The 17345-nt window shown below is 48.9% G+C and overlaps 1 protein-coding gene across 1 annotated transcript; it reads right to left on the bottom strand.

The window, feature by feature from the left end:
• Positions 1 to 677: 677 nt before the first annotated feature.
• On the bottom strand, positions 678 to 6963 carry LOC146753404 (rho GTPase-activating protein 32-like). The gene is made up of 14 exons (XM_085530487.1): positions 6185 to 6963; positions 5985 to 6057; positions 5516 to 5638; positions 5231 to 5308; positions 4965 to 5046; positions 4546 to 4689; positions 4370 to 4472; positions 4077 to 4209; positions 3496 to 3575; positions 3027 to 3134; positions 2661 to 2791; positions 1980 to 2181; positions 1508 to 1653; positions 678 to 1189 (listed from the first exon to the last, which is right to left on the bottom strand). Exons 2-14 carry the CDS (start codon positions 6036 to 6038, stop codon positions 768 to 770), a joined length of 1806 nt encoding a protein of 601 aa, XP_085386613.1. The 5' UTR covers positions 6039 to 6057; positions 6185 to 6963; the 3' UTR covers positions 678 to 767.
• Positions 6964 to 17345: the final 10382 nt, after the last annotated feature.

Raw genomic sequence — 17345 nt, 5'->3', positions numbered from 1 at the left:
TTTTCCTTGGGAGGTGGGAAGGAGCTTTGGGTTGGAGGCACATCCCGTGCCAGAGCATCCCGATGGCACGTGTGGGGCACTGATCTGCAGCAGAGGAAGGGGAGGAGGTCCCAGCACAGCTCTGCACCATGCTCTGCCACACTGGGCAGCTTGTTCCTGGCTCAGCAGTGCCATCAGACAAGAAGCAGGGAAGGAAATCAAGGATGGGGGGTACCATCAAACGCAGTCGGTTCATGCCTTTGCAAGACAAACAGACCCAGAGCTTGAGGGTTGTTCCTGCTTTTGTAGCATTCGTGTGCTGTAGCTGAGCAAAAGGTTCTGCTGCTTGAATCTTCTTCTGCAAGAGCCGCCTACCAGTGAATGTCTGCAGGGAATGGAGGATGTGACAGAAAGCATTTGTCTCCACGACAGTGTAGTTACACTTGGTCTAGAGAGTGAGAGAGGCAGGCAGCACTGCCTGATGTTGGTCAGGGTGAGCTCCTCCTGCCGCAGCGCGATGATGGCAGGGCTGGAGATGATCTGCAGGGACAGCTCACAGGTGCTGTCAGGGAAATTGGGAACACACCCAGAGCTCGGCCACACACACCCCACAGCCAGAGCGTTGTAAGCTGAGCTGCCTTGATGTTTCTTGCACTCATCCCAATCTCTGTGAATGAAGACTCGGAATGCAGCCAAAGTGTTGATTGAGCACGAGTGTGCCTTTATTCAATGGGACAAAGGAGGGCGTGTGAGGTCTGCTGGAACAGTGGGACTCATCCTCTTATGTCTCATGAGAGCTGCTCAGAGCCCGTGCTGTTACCAGGAGCCTGGGACTGGTGGCCTGATTCTACGCCCTCCTCCGAGATGCTCGGCTTCTCGTCGGTGATGCTGACCTGAGCCTGCATGGTATTGCTGCTGTCAGGGCATTCGGGCTGTGCTTGTGCTAGTCTGTCCTCGAAGGCCACTGGGTTACAATTTAGGCTAGTGCCTGTAGAGTCTGGCAGGCTCAGGTCAGGAGCTTCATCAGGGATTGCATTAATTATGGCTTGAACGTGGAGGACATTCTTCTCTCTATTGCTGCACTCACATGCAATGTTGTCCTTTGAACTGCAGCATCCTGTGCTTCCCATGAGCTCTATATTGATGGAAGCACAGGATGCTGCATCATCATATGCGCTGTGTCTTGGGGTTACACAAGGGCTGGAGTCACCTAGGAAGGAGTAGATGCACACGGTTAGTGTCGAACGTTCACAAGATGAATCATGAAACAGGTTCTTGACATTTGGCTATGTAGTGGTGGTGGGCAGAAGCAAATAGGCTTCTGGCAACAGTGTCACTGTCTTGAAAGTGATCCTCGTGCAGGTCCAGCTCTTGTGTTGACAAGAGACTCATTTGGGAAAGACAGGGGTCAACTGAAGATGTCAGGCATGGGCTTGAACGCCAGAAAAAGGTACAAGCCCAGTGAAAGCATGAATTCTACCTGTGTTGCTGACAAGCAGTGTTTTGAAAGTTGGATTTGCACCCTTACCTGCCAGGACCACGACTTCGGCTTCGGAGGTCTCCCTGGCACTGCTCTGCAGTTGGTGTTCAGCCACAGTGGATGGTCTGCGCAGGCAAAAGCATGAACACCAACTGCCAGCTGGTGACTCCTTTGTCTTGCTGGGAACCCTCGGTCTGGTGAGAAAACAGAGCATGCTGTCAGTTGTTGTGCAGGTTGAAGAAAGAGCTGCTCCGAGCCCTTGCCAATTGTTGCCCGTTTGTTGCCCCTATAGTTCCCTCCTCCTGGCACTGCCTGCTTTCTGCTGAAATCTGCTCAGTCCTGACGTCCTGCTAGCTAAATTCCTCTCAACCATGTCGAGCAAGATGCGGAGCACATGAGCAAAGTCTCCACAGCCAGACAGGACAGGAGCTGGCAGGCTCACTTATAATGGACTAAAAATAAACCAATAAGACCCACCCAACCAATCAAAACAGGGGCTGGAAAGGGAAGTCCTTTTTACCTTTCAGATGGAAAATCAATGATGGTGTGGAATCTCCCTTGAGCAGCTGTGGGGTCCTCCTCCACCTCGACGTTGCTGCTCTGTGTCACTGCAGGAGAGCTGCTCTGGCTGCTTCTCTGAGCCTGTGCCTCCTGCAGTGTGAGCAGCTTTGTGGGTGGAGGAGACACCCACACAGACTTGGGTCGATCCAGAGAACTGTGCCCTGCAAGAGAAAACCACAGGTAAGATTGAGGATCCGAAAGCAACAGCACTGCCATCCCAGTTCTGCATTTCTCTCAGACTTGCATATCCAAGCGACTCAAAGAAGAGGAGATCAAAATAACTCTGTGCTCACAGGTATGCATGTGGCAGAGGACACAGTCATAATTAAGAGCAGCTCTCTGTATCATAACAGGCAAACAAAAATGCCTAGAAACACTAGGGGGCAGGAATCTCAGAAATCTTTGTTGCCACATTTCAATCAAGCTTCACCTCCTTACAAAACATCTTAACAGCAGTGACAGTTTTCTCCATGTAAGGTTTGGGTTTGGACACTCTCAGGATCCAGAAATGGGGCGCCATATTCTAATCTAACCCCAGAAGTCTGCTGTCTCCTCGACAGCAAAAGCATTTGCAAAGGTCTTGGAGAAGGCCTGGATTACATCAAAGTGTCAGATTAAGCTAATGCGGGAAGACACTCACCCTCTCCCACAGCTGGTGTGGAGCAGAAGAGGACATCTGCGTGGCTGATGATGAACTCGACTACAGTCGACTGTGTCTGCAGCTCCTTACAGGCAGCTTCACTGGCGCAGGCAGACGGGCTCTGCTGGGATCTGAAGAAAAGGCAGATCATATAAGTCATTTCCCCAAAGTCATTTCCCCATGTCTGAGCTTTTGCAGAGAAAAACTGTCAAGTTGAGCTCCGGAGACTTCCACAGTGGGCAATCAGCAATGCCACTGACGAAATTCTCCTGGCTGATCCCAGATAAACAAGTGAGTAGAAACTGTCCCCTGGGGTTGGGGGAGAGCAGAACTAAGCATCATGTTGAAATGGAGAAAGAAGTTTACCTTAAGAGGTTTGGAGCCCACACAATTGCTAAGTTCTTAGCATCCATGTTGGTCACGGAGCAGTTCCTGGCCAGAGATTCCAGGTGTGTCATCAAGTACTGCAGCGTCCTGGAAAACAAGAGAGGCACATGTTCAGCACCAAAAAGCAAGCCGTGTTGCAGTGCACAAAACAAACATCACTTCATGCTGGTTGTTGTCATTGCTACCACCCTGAATATGAAGTAGATAAAACGTTCCCCGTGCCACCACGCTGCAGCACCAAGCCCCACAAAGCACAGCCGCAGCCATCGGCTGCACCAACCGTGCCCCCGTGCCAAGGAACTGACCCAATCAATTGACCCAATGCAGCCTTCAGCCGCTGCAGCGTGCACAGGCATGATGTTGCAGGTGTGAGACAACACCTGGAATCGCATCATCGCCCTCTGAAAGGCAGCAGGGCTGAGCTCAGCAGACCGAGCGCAGCACTGACCTGTAGTGAGGAGCGGGCAGCTGCTGGATGGCATCTTTCATTCTCTGCACGCGCTCCTCCTCTGCAGCACCGGCAGCGTCCTGGAAAAAGGCAGGAAGGGATTCAGACACCAGTCAGGCTGGAGAGCTGCCACAGGTTTGGGAATTATGGGGACAGCGCGCTGGTGGTCAGCACCGAGGCAGACTCGATGCCTTCCAAGAGGCATCAGGGGAACACAGCAGCACGCAGCCTGTGCCATCAAGGCCAAGTAGTGCAAGCTCTGGGGGCTTTACTGCCTGATTGCTCAGTGTAGCTCCTCGCAGCAGGCATTCCTCTCCAAGTCCACTTTGCTATTAACCCCATTCTACCAATAGCTGGGGAACAGCAAAGGAAAGGGAATTCTCACAACCATTGTGAATAGCTTAAATAAGCACCTCTCGGCACCACCACAAGTGCCATCAGTGAGAGGCAGGATGTGGCAAAGACATGCCTTATGGGGCTAACAGAAAGAAGACCTCAGAGCTGGGGCACTGCTGCAACCACTGGCCAGGATTCCCAGGGAACAGGTATGTATCATTTCCAAGACATTGCCCTGTGCTTACCAAGAACTTGTCATACAGCTGGTCAGTCAGCAGCGGGTTCGGGAGCTCCCTGAAATACATCTTACACAGGGAGCTCACGCTGTGAATGTCTTGGACGCTGAGCTCTGGCACCTGCTCCGTATCGAATTCATGGCTGCAGAGAAAGACACAGAATTGGGTAGAGGGCTTTGAGAAAGACGAAAACAAGTCCAAAGCCACAGAAAATACGGTCAAGAAAAGGAAGGGGTTCCTCTGAACGCCCGCAGCATGGCACGTGCCCCTACTGACAGTTGTGTCAGTCGCAGCACTCTTACCGTAGTTGCTGGATCTTAGACATGACGCCAGAGAGGCGGTATATCCCCCGCACCACGCCATGATGCTCTATGAACTGAGCACAGCTCTGCAGGACCTGGGGGACTACAGAACAAGAGCCAGCGGTTAGCTCAACTTGCCCAATGGAGCAAGATCTCAGGAATGGGCTGTTCCTTACCATCACGGCCAGAGCGCAGAAGGTGCTCCCCCAGGTCACAGCCAAACACCCCTTCCTTCTTCGGCTCCGGCTCCGTCGCTCTCCTGGGACGGGCCTTCACCAGGGAGCGAAGGAAGGGGAGGAACTTGCCCCGTCTCCTTGGCACTGCACAACAAATCAAAGAAACCACTTCATTTCAATTTCAGGCTTGGCTCGGTTGGACGAGGCCAAACATAATGCACTCGACAAAGCATGTAACATCGGGAAGAGCATTCCCAACAAGGACGCGCAAGAACATATTTTCCCTATCCCTGGAGGTGCCCAAGGAGCTTAATGCAGTCCTCTTGCTGAGATTGCTGTACTTGGGTATTAACAAATCCCCTGAAACCCACATTTTGATCCCATTTTACTAACCCACTTATCAAATGTAACATACGTACCTGGCTCTGGCAATGAGTTGATTAGGGAATCGGGAACTTTTCCACTGATGAGTTCCACGCACTCACCAGGGAAAAGCCCAACCTGTAATAAAATCAAAAAGACAGGTGGGCATTAGCGCAAGCCCAGAGCCAAAGGGAAGGTCCTCTGACACCAACACAGGGCAACTGTTTGCATCCAGCAGCCATCCTGTGCAGGCAGAGCAGCTCCAACCTGAGATTCCCGACTCTACTCAAGTTGTGCTCTCTAGTCACAAACATGTGCCTACCTCAAAGCCACGCTTGCCTCTCCACCAGGGGCTCAGCTCCTTTGGTGGCATTGCAATAATGCTCACCATGTCTCCAACCTGCAAGAGATTGAAACATCAATCCCAGCTTCAGCACAGCTGGCAGGAAATCACAGCTCAAATAACTGCCTAATTCTGTGCTGCAGAATATCCTCAAGCTTGACAGCAAGGGAGATATTCTGAAGGTGTCTGAGACTATTCCTGAGGCGTTCACACCCTACACTACTCTCCCATGTATGACAACAAGGAACGCCTGGAACTGCTTACCTCAAGGGAGAGCTCATCTGGCCCCTGGGCGACGTGGCTCCTAATAACATGGGCCGCCGCAATCGCTGGTACGTTTAAAGATGACATAGCACGTACCAGCTGCGGCTTCCGCATGTTATCAGCCTGCAAAACAAAGCACAGACCGTGGTCAGGAGCTGAGGACAAACCAGGAGGATTTCAAGGTGAGGAGCACATCTGCAGAGAAAGCTGCAGCAAATGCGCTCCGTCCTTATCAGGAGCACTTCAGAAGGAGCTGCACGTCTCATCACAGTTATTTCCCTTTTTGGCGTGCATTGCCAGGCCATGCAAAGATGCATCTCTCTCTACCCAGACTAATCAGCAATGGCACTGGCGCAGACAGCTGGCCAGGCCCTTTTTGGCCCATTCTTTCCTGCAGGAGAGTACATCTGCAGCTCCTTCTAATGGCTCAACACAGGGAACAAAGACCAGACAGAGCTTCATACTGTACCTCCGTCGCCGCCACCTCAGGCTCACGGCTGATCCCACTGCACGCGACGCCCATCACAGCAAGTGTGAAGACTCTGGAACAGAGCAGAAACACACTTCTGTTTTCTCTATTCACACAGCACAGTATGGACAGACTTCTTCAGAGCTACCCGCGCATACCCTGCGGCAAAACCATGTGGGGGGACAAATCATGGCACGTACCTGGCAGTGAGATCACCTCAAGCTATCTGCAGCAGTTCCTTGTCGCTTTGCTCGGATGGAATGAGAGCAAAAGCTGCACCGAGGCAGTGGGCGGAGGGTGAGGAGAGGAGAGAGAAAGAGCAGGTCAGTGAGCAGGGCTAAGACAGCCATGGAATAACACACACAGCACAACCTTCCCACCCACTTGCTGCAAGACATGCTGAGTCTCAGGCTACGTGATGCCTGTCCGCCCAGCAACTTTACAATGCTTCCACTACTGAGCAAAGACAATGGAAGAAGCACGGGACAGGTGCCAACTTTACTGATACCCCCTTTGGAACGTGTGTACCAGGGGAAAATTACGTCTGATGGTCAAGAGTAAGCAATACGGTGCTGTGAGCTCCGACAGCCAGCAGTTCTCAACACCTCACTGCCCACCCATCCATCCCACACCAGCTCAGCTTACCTACAAGCTGCTGCACACGACGGTGTGAAGAAAAAGGCAATAAAGTCACTAACTAACTAACTAACTAACTAACTAACTAACTAACTAACTAACTAACGGCACTAACTAACGACTCTAACTAACTAACGACACTAACTAACAACACTAACTAACAACACTAACTAACTAACAATACTAACTAACTAACAACACTAACTAACTAACAATACTAACTAACTAACAACACTAACTAACTAACAACACTAACTAACTAACGGCACAAAAGGCACAAGAACACAAGACAACCAACCACTCCGACCACTAGCTCACCCACAAAGGAACACAGAACGCACCGCTCCTCCCCTCATTCCAGCCGCTTATGACATCACCAACGGCCAACAGCCTGGTCCACCATGACCCCCCACAAGGCGGGGAGCCAAGACCACGTGGTCACATCTGATTCCAACACGGCACCACAACATTCCAGGACTCAGTGTGGGCTTGGAATTCTATCCTGGTGTGGCAGCGCAATGGGAGGTGTTAGGGCACAGCTGAAGAGCTGACAGACAACGGACGTTTCCAAAGGAGGGTGCCAGATTAACTCTCAGCATTCTCTTGCGGGGCTCTTAGGAATGCTTCAAACCCATTTTCACTGCCTAGCTCATTTCTAGAAAGTCCAGTTGAGAAATGCTCACTTTGTCTGGGGAACGCCTCTATGCATCATGAATTAAAAATAAAATAAAATGGGCACGCGACCCTATGAAACTTACCTCTCTGCTCTTGCTGTCAGCCAGACACCTCAGATGAGCATGACGTGTCCCTGCTCCTGAATGAAGATCCACCCAAGTCTGTGTTCCACTCTGCTCCATCTCTGGGTCTAAAAGAAACACAGACAGAGATGATTACAAGATCCTTTGTGCAGACAAAAGTCAAGGGTGCACACGAATTCTGTTTAGCAAGAAATACTACAGTCCCAATGGACTGCGGTGGTAGTACTTGAATCCTCATTTGGGGCTGGAGCTCAACAGGTCAACACATCAGAAATAACACAAAGTGCATCTGGAAGACGTGTCTCAAAGCCCAGAAAATCCAACACGGGAGGGGGCTGGACAGTGGACCACAAGTGTCCATTTCCATTGCAGCTCCCTGTAGAGAACAGCACCAATCAGCAGGCGTGAATCAATTCATTCATAAGCTGCACAATGACTCTGTTCTTTACATGATAAAGAAACACACAGAGATTCCTGACAAAAAAGTTGGGAGTTAATAACGACCAAAGAGGTTCCTGTTCCTACGCCTCATCCTCTCACCCCAACTCCTGGGTGATGCCCACAGGCTTCAAGTCAGCTCTCAAATCCATTGAACTCCAGTCACAGAACTCTATCAAAAAGGATGTCACACATGTGACACTTACCTACATTTTGCATCAGAAACAGTGACGCCAGCAGGAGCAGAGAGGTGACTGTCCCCCTGTACCCAGCACTGGTGAGGCCACAACTCGAATTCTGTTTCCAGTTTGTGGCCCCTCACTGCAAAAAAGACACTGAGGCATTGGAACGTGTTCAAAGAAGGACAACAAAGCTGGTGAGGGGTCTGGAGCACAATGAGGCCATATGAGGAGAGGCTGCAGGAGATGGGAATGTCCAGCCTGGAGAAGAGGTGGCTCAGGGGAGACCTCATTGCTCTCTATAACTTCCTGAAGGGAGGTTGCATTGAGCTGGAGGTCGGCCTCTTCTCTCGTGTCATTATTGATAGAACTAGAGGGAATGGTTTCAAGCTGCGGCAGGAGAGGTTCAGGCTGGACATTAGGAAATATTACTTCATAAAGGGTGGCCAGGCACTGGAATGGACTGCCCAGGGAGGTGGTGGAGTCACCCACCCTGGGGGTGTTCAAGGAACGTCTGCAGAAATCCCTGCTGAAATCCTGACCTCTGCCACAGGTGGCTGAGTGACACAAAAGCTGTGTCCTTGGTTCCCGGCCTTACCTTCTCATGCCGTTCATCTTGCTCTGCAGCTCCTGTTCTGAATAGTCTTCTTATATTCCCATGTGATGTACCCTGAAATACATCATTTAGTGAGTCTGAACAAAACATAAGACATTAATTGGAACTGTGAAGAAATGTTTTTTGCACTTTACTTGGAGAATGTTCCATGCTATACCTTCTTTTCTCAATTGTAACACATGATTTTTTATAAAAATAAACATAGCAAGTCAGCTTTTCAGTGTGCACATTGATGAAACTTGGTGAAATACAACTTCAGAAAAATGTAATTTGAAAATTTAAATATTCTTTTCAGAATCTCTGCTATTAGTTACCGTTCCAATGTTCTGATTTGATGATGATTCTCTCAGAGCTGTTTTGTCACTCCCCCCCTCAAATGCACTTCAAGTGCTTTAGGAGCATCACTGGAATTTTGAATAAACTTGATATATTTTAGCAAAGTTGCTACAGATGCACGACTGAAGTACTTTGGAAAAATATAATCTTGATTGAACGCTGAACAGTGTTATTTAATTATAATCCAGGTAATTAATTAAACCATGGAAATCACCTCCCAGTCAGTCAGCTCCCACCAGGGAAATCGCTTCCCTGCCAAGCAGATGCAACCAACACAAGCTGCTACATCACTCTAGGGCCCCACTGAGTCTTCCCAAGGGGTCTCCAAAGGCTTCCCTGTTGACTTCTGGGAACCTGGGAACACTTACATGGAAGCCAGTGCCACCTAATGTGCCCCAGAGGTCTCTCAGGGCCCCGCAATTAGCTCTACAGACATCCAGACATGCCCCAGAGCAAGTATGTGTGCTGTAGGGAGCCCAAGAGACATTCCAGAGCACCCTAGTACTCCTCAGTGACATCAAGGGTCTCTAAATATGCCCTATTGGACTTCGTTTTCTCTTCTGGAGCCCTCCTTGGTTATCAGCTTTGCTTTCTCATGCCATTTATCTCACTCCACAGCTTTTGCTCAGAATATTCTTTCTTGAATTCCCACATTCCAACAGAATCAGGGAATTGTAGGGGTTGGAAGGGACCTCTAGAGATCATCGAGTCCAACCCCCGTGCCAATGCAGGCTCCCTACACCACGTTGCACAGGTAGGTGTTCAGGCGGGTCTTGAATATCTCCAGAGAAGGAGACTCCACCACCTCCCTGGGCAGCCTGTTCCAGTGCTCCGTCACCCTCACCATAAAGAAGTTATAGTGCACATTCATGTGGAACTTCCTATGCACAAGTTTCACCCCATTACCCCTAGTCCTGTCCCCACACACTACTGAAAAGAGACCAGCCGTGCCACTATGGCCCCCACACCTCAGGTATTTATAAACCTGGATCAAATCCCCTCTCAGCACTGCCAACGACAACCCTCTGCACTCTGCCAGTCAGACAGTTCTTGACCCAATTCACTGTACACTCATCTATTCCATGCTTCCTCAGCTTTGTTATAAGGATGTCATGGGGGACAATATCAAAAGCCTTTCTGAAATCAAGGTAGACTACATCTGCCACTCTCCCCCTATCCACCCAGCCAGTGACATCTTCATAAAAGGCCACCAGGTTGGTCAAGCACGACCTCCCCTTGGTGAACCCATGCTGAGTACTCCTGATAACCTGCTTTACTCCCAGTTCTCTGGAGATGGCATCCAGCACAAGCTGTTCCATCACCTTCCCTGGGATAAAGGTGAGGCTGACTGGCCTATAGTTACCTGGGTCCTCCTTCTTGCCATTTTTTAAAGACCGGAGTGACACTGGCCGTCCTCCAGTCTTCAGACACCTCCCCAGTTTCCAAGGCCTCTGAATGACTACAGAGAGCGGCTCAGCAATGACCTCCACCAGCTCTCTCAGCACCTGTGGATGCACCCCATCAGGTCCCATGGATTTATGGACCTTAATGTTTCCTAGGCACTCACGGACCACCTCTTCCCTGACTAAAGGGAAATCTCCCATTCCTCAGACTCTCTCATTAACCTCCAGGTTCTGGGATTCCTCAGGGAATGCCTTTTCACTAAAGACAGAAGCAAAGAAAGCATACAGTATTTCCGCCTTCTCAGCATCCTCTGTTACCAGAACCCCTTCCTCTGTTACCGACCCCTCCAACCCCCCCTTGTTTTTTGTTTATTAGCAAACTATTAACATACTACAAAATAATAGCACTCATTACATAAGTAACATCATCATGCCAGCATCCCGACCACCTGCTTTAGAGATTTATCCTTCATTTTGTGTAACACTTCAAACACTGCAAAGAAACAAAGCAAGTGCAGAAACAGGACGCCACTTCCCTCAGGATTTTACAGTCTCATTCATGTCTGACAGATGGAGGCCCTGACAACAAGAGCTGTGTCTGTCCATAACAAGGACTCACCTCTGCAGGTGCAGGGGCAGCTCTCAGAGAAGCCTTCTTCATTTCTGCTTTCTTCTCTTTTTGTCTTTTGTCTGGGAGCTGGTGTCAACCTGCCTGAGGGAAGGGAGGCCCCTTCAGAGGGATCTAGATAAGCTGGATCAACCTCACTGGGCTGAGGTGAATGGGATGAGGTTCAGTGAGGCCAAATGCCAGGTCCTGCACTTTGGCCACAATAACCTAATGCAGCGCTATAGGCCTGGGGCTGAGTGGCTGCAGGACTGTGCAGAGGAAATGGACCTGGGGCTGTTGGTTGATGCTGAACATGAGCCAACAGTGTGCCCAGGTGGCCAAGAAGGCCAACGGCATCCTGGCCTGTATCAGAAATAGTGTGGCCAGCAGGAGCAGAGAGGTAATCATCCCTTTGGACTCAACACTGGGGAGGCTGCGCCTCAAGTCTTATGTTCAGTTTTGGGCTCCTCGCTACAAGAAAGTCATTGAGGCACTGGAACTTGTACGTGGAAGTCTGTCCCTTGAGCAGCTCCCATTCATCATCAGCTCCCATTCTGAGCCCCACTGTGCAAAACTTCGACTGCAAATGGCTGCAGTCACCAAAGCTCAGCCCACGATCCAGGTATCAGCCTTCTCCCTTCTGTTTTCCATCTTAGCCCATAGTTTTGCTCCCAAAAATGGAACTGCACTCCAACAGTCAAAACACAAACTAATACATCACTTTCACTGCTCCTTCCTGCACCCCCAAATTAATGGTTACCTGACATCCCCTACAGCACAGCACCTGCTCACAAGTAACATTCAAACTCTATTCTTTCATACTTCTTGATAGAGGACAGTAAAAACTCCCTTCTGCATGGCGGTAAGTACAGTCTGTCCCCATCACATCCCTCTGTGTGCTGAAAGCTGCCATTGGATCTCTTGCAGCCTGCTGGCTGCTGCTCACAAACACAGGGAACTGCACCACACTGATTCTAAAGAGAGAAAGGAAGAAATGCTGGTGGGAATGGGCACCCAAGGATTGCAGAGATGCTCCAGATTGTGCCAGAGATGGAATATCACAGTGCTGGGACATGATTGATCACTAAGGAAAACACTTGGAAGCACATTCAATCTGCAGAAGCTGTAATTACTGGGCACAGTCAGCTTTCCTATGGCTCAGCTGGAGTAGGAGGGTGCTCTCACACATCTGCTCAGGGGCTTCAGCTGAGACACTTGCACAATGCTGGGATCATTCTGATGGAAACTATGTCTTCAGATACCATGGTTAAATCCATCCAAAATGATCAAGCGGAGCCTTAGCTCTTGAGCAGCACTTCTTCCCCACCCTTCACTACTCCAAGCAGCTCCAACAAACTTCTCAGAAGAAATCCAGGCCAGCACAGACCTGGCAGACCAGAACCAAGTGCAGCCTGTGGGACGGCAGTGCCCACTCCTTGCTTCCACCCTGCTCCAGCAGGTTAAGGAGTCTGAGCCTCACTGGCCTTTGACAGCTCAAGACTTTCAGCACCTCATGCCAACATTTCTCACTAAGATACACCTCAGGCATTGAATTCTCTTCTCACTACCTCCTCCCAGTCCTGCCCTAGGAACAGAAACCATTCAGATTCTACACCAAACTACAGCATCTGCACTGCAAGAGCACACTGAACCACCTGCAACAATGAAACGTGGTTTTGGAGAGTGGGTTTGAAAACACACCTTTAGACAGCTGTCTCCCTGTAGCCAAAAGGAAACCAAGCAGCAAAAGAAGAGTCCAGCCTGAAACATGCCCATGCTACTAGCCCAGGTTTTTCACAGTCAATGCAGAATCCATCCTGCTCTTGAGGTAACAAATGACCAGTGGGTCTCCCCTTGCTCCACCCCTTCTCCTTCAAAGCCAGAAAAAGAAAGAAAAAACAAGCAGAAGAAACACAGACGTACCTTTCCACACACAGAGCAGAAAGTGGAACAGCAGTTGGTCTCCTTCCTGAGACATGGTGGGGAGCATCCCAGAGGAAGCCTAAGTTCTTTGCTTCTCTCCACAGGGACTTCAAGCACTCTTGGCAAGAGCTGCTTTGGTTCTTTCTTCAACTGCTTCCATCACCAGAATCTCCTTTGGAAAAGGAACACTAAAGAAAGAATCAGCAAATGAGAAAGAATGAGCAATAACCACTTTCCCAGCTTTCTTCTGACATGCAATTAAGACTCACGACTTGGGCAAGGTCTTAAAATCAGCTGGTTACAAGAACTGTCCCAAAATATATCCAGCTTCTGTACAGCTGCCGTTATTTCTGACAGCGAGTGTAATCACAGAATCATAGAATGGCCCGGGTTGGAAGGGACCTCAAGGATCATGAAGATCAATCACCTCCCTGTCCCTGCTGGCCATCCCCTCTTCTGATGGAGCCCAGGGGACCATTTGCTCTCTGAGCTGCAAGAGCACGCTGATGGCTCACGTTCTGTTTTTCATCCACCAGGACCCCCAGGTCCTTCTCTGCGGGGCTTCTCTTAAGGACTGCTCCTCCCAGGCTGTAGAAATGCCTGGGATTCCTCCAGCCCAAGTGCAAAACCTTGCACTTTGCTGTGTTCCACCTCATTAGATTCACCTAGGCCAACCTCTCGGTTGAGCTCCCTCTGAATGGCATCCCTTCCTTCCACTGCATCAGCCGCACCACTCAGCAAACAGCAGAGGGTGCACTCCATTGCATCGATGGTGTCACTGATAACCATGTAAAAAAGCACTGGTCCCAAGACAGACTCCTGGATGACACCACTTGTTATCAGCCTTCACCTGGACACAGAACCATGAATCACCACCCTCTGTCTGTGGCCTTTCAACCAATCCCTTATCCACCAGGTGGTCCACCTGTCAAATCCACATCCCTCCAGTTTAGAGATAAGGATGTGGTGGAGGGCCATGTCAAAGATCTCACTCAAGTCCAGGTCAATGACATCAGTTTCCTTCCTTTTGTCCACAAATGCCATCACTCCATCATAGAAGACCACCTGATTAGTTAGGCATGGCCTTCCCCTGCTAAAGCCACACTGACTGTCTTGGATCACATGCTCATTCCTTATGTGATCAAGCATGTCTTTGAGGTGTATCTGTTCTTCACCATCTTCATCACTGTTCCACATTTGAATCAAATAATCGGTGTTGCTGTCACGAAGAAAACCTCTTTGTCTTCTACTCCTGCTGCACTACTGTGCTTTCACCAGAAGCAAAGGAAGAGGCCACCTCCTAGATCCAAATTTTAAGAAACCAACACCCAATAGGTGTCATCTGAAGTAAAATAGCAGAGAAATTAAGATGACTCTTCTGCATCCAGCTTGGATCACTCCCTCACTCAGGCACACCACCATCAGATCAAGGAGATGCTGCCTTCAGCTTAGAGACTGTATGGGAAATCACAGCTTGAACCTCTGATTAATCAGCTGAGGCAAGTTTTGGGTCAGCTGCGGTAGCACAGGTGAGAGTAATGGAGCTGTGCTCACAGAAGGGGTGGATCTCGACTCCACCTCCTCTGAGACCTCATTTAAGGGCTGACCACCACTGAGGCAGCATCTCTTGGTGACTGCTCCCCAGTTGAGACTGCCTCAGCTTTCTGGTCAAAACATCGACATTGGTGAGTTTTCCTTTGCTAACAACCTTTGACTATTTACCACCATCTTGGTTAACGTCTTTATATTAGCCACCCTTACAGAGACCATAAGGGTTTGGGCTTCCAAACTCTCAGGAAGCATTTGGATCAGACAGCTTCCTGCTGGGGAGCCCCCTGCATCACTGCTGCCTATTCTGGTACTGTACCCGCAGATGCTTCAGAGCTCATTAGCATGGACTTCCTTCCTCCCCTCAGCAGCTGCTCCTGCACTCACCTTCATTCCTGCTCAGATACCGGCCGCTTCCAGCACCAGCTGACCTGCAAGACACAGAAAGGAAAGGTGGGAGTCATGCAAACGCAGAAGCCCAAGGCTGCGTCACCACCACGTATGGCAGCCTCGGGAAGTCAGCTGCAACTACAGCCTTTGTCAGAATGGAAACAGGCACCGTCAATTAAGTGTGACTTCTCAACTCATTGCCACCATCAGAAATAGGCACTGAAATTGCTCACTTCACTGCAGCTGGTTACCTCCAAATGCTTGCAGATGGTGTCATCTGCAAACTTGCTGAAGCTGCATTTGATTCCACTGTCCACGTTGCCTACAAAAATGTTAAAGAACACTGGTCCCAACACCACCCTCCACCTGGACACTGAGCTATTGACTGCAACTCTCTGAGTGTGACCATCCAGCCAGTTCCCTATCCTGCAACTGGTCCATCCATCAAAACCATTTTTCTCCACTTTGGTGACCAGGATGTCATGCAGGACGGGATCAAATGCTCTGCACAAGTCCAAGTAGATGATGTCAGTTGCTCTCCCATTATCCACCAATGCTGTTACTCAATCATGAAAGGCCACCAAGTTTGTCAGCCATGGCTTGACCTTGATGAAGCCATATTGGTTACCACCAATCACCTCATCTTTATTTTCCAAACTACAAACCTGTCTGAACCATTGGCTTCTCTGCATGCTCATCACTAGTCTCTCCTTAGCTTGTGTGCCCACAATGTATGGGGAATGTCAGCCTCAAATCTTACCTAGAGGACATTTTTGCTTCAAAATCCCTTGAACATCACACAATCCCTTTTAACTCTCCACGTCTGCACTTATTTATGTCAGATCAGACCATAGTTCTGTGCTGCTATTTCCCTTTCCTTCTGAAGGGCCTGGATACAACTTGGATTAACCTCAGGAGCAGAGTTCCTGCATAAAACAGCCAGTACTGAAACAGCAACCCAACCTGGTTGCAGACTGAGAGAGAAAATGAGAGTTCACCACTTGTGAATAATGAGACTTCTCTTATTTCCCTGGGAAGTAATGCCCACTTTTTTACTTTGATGGAGCTCCTTCCCATCCTAGAAGGGAAAATGTCAAGTCCGATCTCCATTAGTCCTTCCATCTCTGTACTGAGAAAAGGGAGCCTTTAGATCTATGCTTAATTCACCCACTCCCCTAGAATTAATGGAACTGTGCTTACTGGAACATATGCTGAAGCTTAAGCACAGTGCAGTGTTTTCAACATGTAGGAATGGCTATAGAACATGCATAAATTCTGGCTGACCTATGACAGCTTAAAGCACTGCGGAGGACTGTTAACAAGCTCGTTTGGACATCACCTTGAATAAATGACGTTATCCCCAAGTAAGGGAAGGAACAGCTGAGCACCGGGGAGGTACACAAAGTGCCAGAGCAAATTCTCACACTGTCAGGTGCAAAGAAAACTGAGATTTCACCCTAAAACCCAGATCACAACAAGGCTACAAAATCCTGGCTGAGAATTTCTGTGTTAGAGTTGAAGCTCAAGACTGTACTCCAACCAACAATATTTTGTGCAGCAAGACCTCAGGAGTTCACAAGAAACACAAAACAAACTTCCATTTCAACTTGATAAATGCACTCAGGACATAATAACAAAGAGTGCTGATCTGGGCAAGTAAAAGAGCATAAAGAAAAGAGAGCAGTGCAAAAGCTATCAAGCAAAAGCTCAGACTTGCATCCCTTGGAAGTGAAATTAAAGGCTCTCATTCATTTCCAGAGAAGTCAGAAAGGAAAATACCATTACATGCCATACCTTGAACCACTTGACGTCCACCTTGGGCCTGGACAGCTCACACTCAAATGTGACCTTGTCCTTCTGAGTGACGCTAATTTTGATTGCAATTTTCATTCTTGGATCACTTAGGGCTTCAGCCACTTAATGGAACTAACTCAGTTAAAAGTCAGGGGTAAAATAAACACTCTCTTGTACTAGCAGAGAGATTTGCAATGGAGTAACTGAAGTAAGGATGGGAGACTGAAGGTGTTGGGGAAGACATCCAGGCTTTAGCTACAGGGCATGCATGCAGAATCACAAAACAAAGGCCAGTCAGAAAAATAAGAGCTTCATGAGAATTAATGGGGTTGTTTCTACATGCCCACCCTATCTGCCAGTGTAAATCCTTCCAGTGAAAAAAAGGAAAGCTACATATAGGTGGGGAGAATTGTTGGCGAAATTATTTGTGATATTTTTTGCTAATAATATGCCCAAAATCCTGGAGCAAGACTTCAAGTTAAGCAACTCAATCTGTGTACGTAGACTTACAGAAGGAAACCATAAAGCTTATGGAAGGGAACTGTCAAGCTAATCCACAGCTAAAACAGAGTAGAGACGAATTGCAGGAGCTTGTTTACTTTGCACAAGTGTGAGCTTTAACCACTGCTGAGCTCCTAGTACAAAAGTCTGAACCAACAAATTTCACCACCCTGTGAGATGATGGACAAGAAGAAACCACTTAGGAGCACATAAAGGATGTGTCCCTAAGTGT

This window comes from Coturnix japonica, chromosome Z (genome assembly GCF_054131305.1).
Source record: "Coturnix japonica strain WE chromosome Z, WE-NBRP24, whole genome shotgun sequence".
Taxonomy (NCBI): domain Eukaryota; kingdom Metazoa; phylum Chordata; class Aves; order Galliformes; family Phasianidae; genus Coturnix; species Coturnix japonica.
The sequence above is the reverse complement of the archived record's forward strand: the minus strand, read 5'-3'. Positions and strand labels throughout refer to the sequence as shown.

Excerpts from the sequence above, each read along its gene's own strand:
- LOC146753404 (XM_085530487.1), bottom strand. The coding sequence starts at position 6,038 with ATGGGCGTCGCGTGCAGTGGGATCAGCCGTGAGCCTGAGGTGGCGGCG. Across the intron at positions 5,309-5,515 it reads CAGATGAGCTCTCCCTTGAG|GTTGGAGACATGGTGAGCAT; the intron begins GTAAGCAGTTCC and ends AATCTCTTGCAG. Across the intron at positions 4,690-4,964 it reads CAACTCATTGCCAGAGCCAG|TGCCAAGGAGACGGGGCAAG; the intron begins GTACGTATGTTA and ends TTTGTTGTGCAG.